The sequence below is a fragment of the Micropterus dolomieu genome, linkage group LG12 (genome assembly GCF_021292245.1).
Source record: "Micropterus dolomieu isolate WLL.071019.BEF.003 ecotype Adirondacks linkage group LG12, ASM2129224v1, whole genome shotgun sequence".
NCBI classification, from domain to species: Eukaryota; Metazoa; Chordata; class Actinopteri; order Centrarchiformes; family Centrarchidae; genus Micropterus; species Micropterus dolomieu.
This window is the reverse complement of record NC_060161.1, coordinates 29,246,401-29,253,627: the sequence shown is the minus strand read 5'-3', so window position 1 is coordinate 29,253,627 and position 7,227 is coordinate 29,246,401. Positions and strand designations below refer to the sequence as shown.

The 7,227-nt window shown below is 44.1% G+C and overlaps 1 protein-coding gene across 1 annotated transcript in view; it reads left to right on the top strand.

Annotated features, from left to right (window-relative positions):
* The first annotated feature begins 1,715 nt into the window (after positions 1–1,715).
* Positions 1,716–7,227, top strand: part of si:ch211-200p22.4 (phosphatidylinositol-binding clathrin assembly protein) — an 80,475-nt gene continuing 74,963 nt past the window's right edge. The window contains exon 1 of the mRNA XM_046064110.1: positions 1,716–3,055. Within this exon, the coding sequence (XP_045920066.1) occupies positions 2,926–3,055 (130 nt within the window). The 5' untranslated portion in view covers positions 1,716–2,925. The remainder of the gene's footprint in view (positions 3,056–7,227) is intronic.

The window sequence follows — 7,227 nt, the reverse complement described above, 5'->3', positions numbered from 1 at the left end:
GAAAAGTATTATTATTATTATATAGGCTAGTAGTAGTATTATTATAATTATTATAAAGTTTATTTGATGTTTTCCTGTTTATGAAAAATCAATGAAACATCAAATAAGCTTCTCCATTTTAACTGAACCACAAGCGCACAATATAACTTTTAATAGACTACCACTGTGTAAAAACACTGTTATTGACACAGAGTTTTCATCATAATTGTTGTCAATGACTCCTCTGTTTTCAGTGACATCTTTTAAATTACTTCTCAAGAAATATCTTTTCAAAAAAGTGCATTCTTCCCCTTCTGTCTTGTCTTATATGTCAATTTTCACTGTGTCACTGTTGTGAAATCTTATTCCTTTTTAACTTTATATCATTTTAAATTGCTTGATTTAATTGTCTCTGTCTTGACATGTTTCTAATTTGTGTTCAACCATGTAAAGCACTTTGTAACTCTGTTTTGAATAGTGCTGTATAAATAAAGTTTATTATTATTAGGCTTGCAATCAGCCCCAGCGGTTCTCCTCTGTAACAACATTATGGCGGAACGAGCTACCACATGCAATCAGAGCAGGAGCGTCCCTCTCTAACTTCAAGAAGCTCTTGAAACCTCACCTCTTCCGAGAACACTTTTGTCTTATAACACCTCTAAACCCTAACTCCTAACACACACCTCCTGTGCTCTTCTTCTTCTATCTCCTTACAATCCTCTTGTATTGATTGCACTATTCTTTAACTCTTACATATTTCCCTAGGTATTTACCCCATTGATACTGTACGAGCTAATAGCTCTTACTAGTATTTATTGCTGCTCTTACTGGTATCTGTTGTCACTTGTAGATCTCTTACTGTATTTATGCTTTATTGATGCTTGTATGTTTTTCCTCAAATGTAGCCTAAGTCGTATTGGATAAAAGCACCTGCCAAATCAGTAAAAGTATATATAAAGTTGTATTTTCGGCGTGGATATTGTGTCGAGGCAGGCGGCCGCCCACCCTGAGTCCAGGTGCTCGAGGTTTCTGTCTCTTAAAAGGAAGTTTTCCCTTGCCTCTGTCGCCTAGTGCTTGCTCATGGTGGAAATTGTTGGGTCTCTGTAAATAATATTAGGCCTACAAAGATTGTGGTCCAGACCTGCTCTATATGGGAAGTACAACGAGATTAAGTGGTGCTATATAAATAAAATTGAATTGAATAAAGTTTCATTACATTACATTTACTCATTTAGCTGACACCTTTATCCAGAGCGACTTACAATTGCTTTACATGTCAGAGGTCCCACGGCTCTGGAGCAACTAGGGGTAAAGTGTCTTGCTCAGGGACACAATGGTGGATGGTTCACAGTTTCTTCTTCTTTGATTTATTGATTTATTGATTAATGAACTGGGAGATATTGTTACAGTACTAGATAAATAGGATAGGAGAGACAGTAGGCCAACTACATGTAAAAATATTCCACATTATCAAGTGGAGAAAACGCACAATTTTATTAGATGTTTTCACTTTTATGATAAATCAATTAAAACATCAAATAAGCTTCTCCATTTTAAATGAAACACAAACACAAAACATAATTTTTAATAGGCCTACCACCACATACAAACTTTCTAAGTCGTGGGATTCCAACACTGTACATTCCGAGCCTACCAGGGCCCCCCTGAAGGCAGCACAGTTGTGAGATCAGCTGATTTTCTACGCTGCCATTTTGTCCGGCAGAGAAGCTACCAGCCAGTAAGTCCGTACAGAGAGAAACCACTGGCGAGACTTTTTTTTTTTTAGACAGCAGCACAGCGCAGGTCGGGACCGTCGGTGAAAAGGGGAGCCGGTAATGTGGAGTCGACAGCCGGAGGACAGCAGCAACTGAGCCCGAGGACTGTGAAAGGGAAACAACCGAGCTTAGGGAGTTGTCTTTTTTAACTCAACGGTTCCGCCGGCTAACCCCCCGCTTAGCTACTCGGCTAACACCCACCGCTCCTCGCGTCCTTTCTCGCCGGGAGAAACCTTACCTGGCCCGGCTGTCAGTTTCTCCCTCTCCTCTTATAGACTTCAAACAATGTGCGGCTCAATCCTGAACGACTTTTCACGCCCGGGGTGGGGTTTAACACACACTTTGCCACGCCGCCAGTGATAGCTAAACGGTCCGAGCTAACAAGTTGACGTGGAGGAGGAGGACGATTGTTGTTCTTCAAGCTGTGATTTCAGACGGATTACTTCTTTTTTGTTGTTTGATTGTTTGTTCGTTTGTTTTGGTTTGTTTGCCTACTCCCGTCCGAGGTGGTCTCTCTTTGGTGACCCCCCTCCTTCTTCCTCAAGTGAACAAATCGTCCAGGTTACATACAAACCAGCCAGTTAGCTATGTTCATTTGTGGCCAGAAAGTAATTCCCAGTGTTTACAAATTCCACAGTGGGACTCTTTCCTGGTTCGAGTACTGCAACGGGAACATTAGCTAACACAGACTAGCTCAGATTAGTGTCGTCGTGGTCTGTGTACTACTAGATAGATAGGTAGGTAGGTAGTCGGATCAAAGTGTTGCCAAACAATTTAACTGCAAAAGAAGAACCACAAATCAGCTGTTGATTGTGGTTTTCATTGCAAAGCCAGATATTCCTGTCTTTTTTTGTTGTTGTTGCCACCAGTGATTTGACTTTACTGCAGACGAGACTGCACAGGTTTCGTAGGTACCTCTGTGTGTGTGTGTGTGTGTGTGTGTGTGTGTGAGAGAGAGAGAGAGAAAACTTAACAGTGGGTGTCTGATCGCAACCCTTTACCTCCTCTTGACAGTGAAGTCACGTTGAGTTGTTTCCCGCAGGGAGTTGATCCATTGATCGGATCGTTATTGTGCTATTTTAGCTGATTGCGGGGGAAACGCAGACACACACACGCGCACACAGACAGACAGAGAGAGAGAGAGAGAGAGAGAGAGAGAGAAACAGAAGCGATGTCGGGCCAATCTATCACGGATCGGATCGCAGCAGCGCAACACAGCATGACCGGGTCGGCCATCAGCAAGGCTGTGTGCAAAGCCACCACACATGAAGTCAGCGGACCCAAGAAGAAACACCTTGACTGTGAGTATATGTGTGTTCCTCTTTGGCCCTGTGGGTTTTTTTTGTGTGTGTGTGTGTGTGTGTGTAGCCAGCCAGCTGCAGGGTTTCAAAAGCAGACATACCGGTCCTCTGAAGCTCTGGTACACACATTCCTTCACTCCAACTGGCTGCCTGGACAGCTTCAGTGAGTCCATCAGGAGGACAGGCCAAAAAATAAAAAAGACTGTACAGACCAGGTTTGGACAATGAGGAGATATCATCATGTGCAGCCTGTAAAAGGAGGCGGTGGTGATGCTGGAGTATACTTTTGTCTTTTTTGATTTTGTTCAGTCCCTTGGTATACAAATGCATGACAAGATGACAGGTGCCATTTTTAAGTTACCAAAGCCTGAATGAGATGTCCCTAAAATTGCCAGACCAACAACCAAATATCCGTAAGTACTCGATTAAAGCTACAGATAATGATTGATTTTATTATCTTTTAACCTGTCAATTACGATCAATGGATTTGTTTTGTATGCTTTAAAATGTTAGAAAGTGAAAATTCCCCATTAAATTGCCCCAAAGCCAAAAAGGTATAGTCTTTAAATAAGGGCTACAACCATTGTTTTCATTATTGATTAATCTGCACAGGATTATCTCAAATAATGGCTTCCTCCAATAAAATGCCCACGCCCATAGTCATTTTTCAGAGCTGACTTATTCAAATGGCTTTTTTATCTGACCAGCTGTCCAACATAAGAATCATTTTCTGTCGCTCATCTTATTCTTTCAGCTCTGCTCTCTCAAATACAATAGGCTAAACCCCAAATTTATGACATTTTTAATGAGATAAAACGGTGAACAACACAGATGACAAAAACAACCTTTTTTTCACTGGACTGGCCGGATTGTGCTCACCTTATTTCCACGGAGAGACTAAAACACTTTTAAAGTCTCAGAAAACCTCATGTTTTCCTCCCTGGTAGCCTTTATTTTTGAGGGGGAATCCTCTCGCACAACAAATTCATGTGCGCTGCTGAACGGGATGTCAAAAGCAAACGGCACATACAGCAAATTCCAGGACCTGAGTTTCCGGTGTTATTTCTCTACCTCCGTGTCTTTAGGCAGTTTATTCCTGCTTGTCGTCTCACATTTTGCTTTGATAATGAACAGTGGATTAAGGCCTTTAACTGCCAGTCGATCCCACTGCAATGAAACTGAGGCATGTTGAAGGCCGCGGTGACGCAAGTGGGACAACAGGAAGGAAAGGATGAATGAGTACATTTACTGAAAATCAGAAGGACTCGAGCAAGGCTGGGCGTACGTGCGTAATGGCGGAGCTCGCGTTGGACATTGCTGGGGTAAATGTGCTGAAGTTCTGTTTTACGGGGAAACCAGCCTTTTGTCGGCATGGGATGCACATGTTTGATCGACGCTTCAGCTCAGCTGCCTCACATCCGTCAACTCCTCCTCCTCCTCGCTCACTCACAAGACTCAGCTGCTGACGTTCAGCTAAAGTCGTGTATTGTCTCCGCTCCTTTGTGAACTTGGACAGACCTTTACATCCAATACGCCACGTCAAGCTTAATCATTGCAGGTTATTGATTTCTTTGTGAGAGCAACGACCTCGGTGCCGCAGGGGGAACCGGCCAGCGAGTGGTGCATTGCATGAAGGCTGTGATTGTCATGTTATTTGTCTGTCTGATGATTTTCCCATGAAGGGAACATCCAGCGTCATCAGGCTGTCAGCTTCATTGTGGTGTTGATATTGTAAGGAAGGGCGGCCAGTAGGCAGGAATAAAAGCAGGTTATGGGGAGGGTCGTCATTCATTCAGGCAGGTAGTCAATTTGTGAGTCGGTTAGCGAGCTGGGGAGGCTGGCAGGCAGCGTGTTCGATCATTACTCAGTCAACTAGCCAGCCAGCTGATCCAACCATCCAGTAAGGTAAGAAGGATTGCCAGTCAGTCAGCCCTTTTCATACTTCAGCAGTAAAATGGTCTCATCACACAGCACTTAACAGGTGTGAATGTACCAAGAAGGATACATTAAAAGCCAGAGGTGTTGGTCCAGACAGGCGTGGGTGTTGATATATATTGTAATAAATGCTAATGTGTCCCATCTGTGACCGCAGCCCTCGTCACTCTGTGACTCTGTCACGTAGAGTTCCCAGTGCAAATCTTTGGGGGATAATCAAAACATGATCTTTTTTTAGCGAGTTGCATCTTTTAAAGGTATTTTAATCTCACAGATGTCTTCAGTCTGTCTGGAGTGGTGAAATGCTTCTGCGGGCCAAAAGCGACATTTAGATTCAGCATTTTCACTAACTGCCTCGTCCTGCCTGAACGAACGCAGCAGGCTTAAATCAAGAAGAAGAAGAATGATGTATAGTCGGTGGAAATGCTGTATTTACTCGTAGGTGCGGGGGAAATTTATACTTCCGGACACACAGATGACCTCTGTGAGATCGTGAGAATACACTTGGAAGTTTAGTATAGGGACCAAAACAATACTGTAGCTCGATCAACAAACAGAACGCTATTCCCAATAAGTTGCGTGTTCTGTTTGCAGTATCGCGGAAGCTAAAAAAACATTTTGACGCAAAGTTTGAATCGACACCGATACATGCCAGTATCAAGCACATTTGAAATTTGTTGTTGGTGGTGGTTACATAAATAACCCCAACTCCATGGACTTGAGCCTCACTGGTTCTGTTTTTACTCAGTTTAATGCTGGTGCATTCATCTAGAACCGGACACCCGATCCCAATCAGAATCTCGAATTTCTGTCGCCATGGTACAAAGTATATTTCCCTGTAGTTCTTGCAAGTTTTATCTCCACCCGCTGTGAATTACCTAATAACTGCCAGAGTCTGCAGCAGTGTGTCGGAGCACTGACATGTGTTTTCAGAAACAGCCAAATGTGATGAAGGGAAGTGAAATTTTAATCGAGTTGTCAATTAAGATTTAAAATGCATTCGGATGAGCCAGGGCCAAACTGCAGTCCACATCCACACTGTAGATACATCTGGAAACAAGGGTCGAGGACAGAAAGGGGGCAGTTGGCAGCTCAAACTGCCAGCTCGCTGGTGTGTGAGTCAGCTCACAAGTCCACTTGTTAGTGAGCTGTGTGTCTGCATCTGAGAGAAACCTGGAAACCTGACAGGCTTTGAGTTGGGCTGTGTTGCTAACTTTTGTTTGTTTTTCTTTCGACATGTATTTTTCACACAGTCGGAGCCACCTCCACCACCACCCACACATACCCAAACCATCATCCCCCCCCCCCCCGCCTGCACAGTTTCACCACCAGCAGCTGTCTGACAGCAGGCTGTGAATGATCTCACCGGCATATTTGCATCTAGACCCAATAACCGAATAACCCCAGCAGAAGCCTTTTAGCGCTGCCAACCAGCAAGCGAGCGAGAGTTTGGTGGGGTCGGCTGTTAGCTTCGAGCAGACGGGACATTCACGCGCTGCTGGCGAAAATAAGTGCCGCTCAAAAGCCATTTAGTGTTGTGATTTGGACTGTCCACCTCAATTAACCCCAGCTTGTGAGTCAGCGGCAAAAAATATGACCGGTTCTTCCCGTAGGTTCGGAAAAGCCGAAGTCGTCGTCATAAAAAAATCAACGAGGAAGGGGGATACGCTGGGATATGTCTTGCCTATTGCACACTATGCCGGCTTGCACACTTTGTCGAGGGGAGAGTGGTTATGTGTTTTTATCCACCGTTTATTACTGTTAACTGACGTGCCACGGCGCGCACACACACACACACACTGGAGGCCACTTCTTTCCACTTTGGCATCATTAAAACGCAGATTGTTTCACCATCTTACAACTGTTGTGACATTTAAACAGAAGTCTCATTTCCCCTTCAACGGCGCCAGCCAACTGGCCTGTGTTAAATGGACTGCAGTTGACGGGGAGAAGCAGCACGGTGAAATCGTCCTCTGCCTCCGTACTGGTGCTGTTTTTGCAACCTTTTGTTAATGCGGTTGAAGCCGGGTGTTGAGCGTTTCCTAGAAGCAGTTAATGAGACTCTCATGAAGCTTCCCAGTAATCCAGGTAATGGAATATCTACTAATGGTAAACAAAGGCAACAGGAGGACTTCCTTCCTTCCATTTATCTGTAAAAACTTAAGGGCTGGTGGGTATACTCTCCAGCACTTAACCTCTGTGAGCGGTTCACACCTCGACATCACATGAGAGGCACG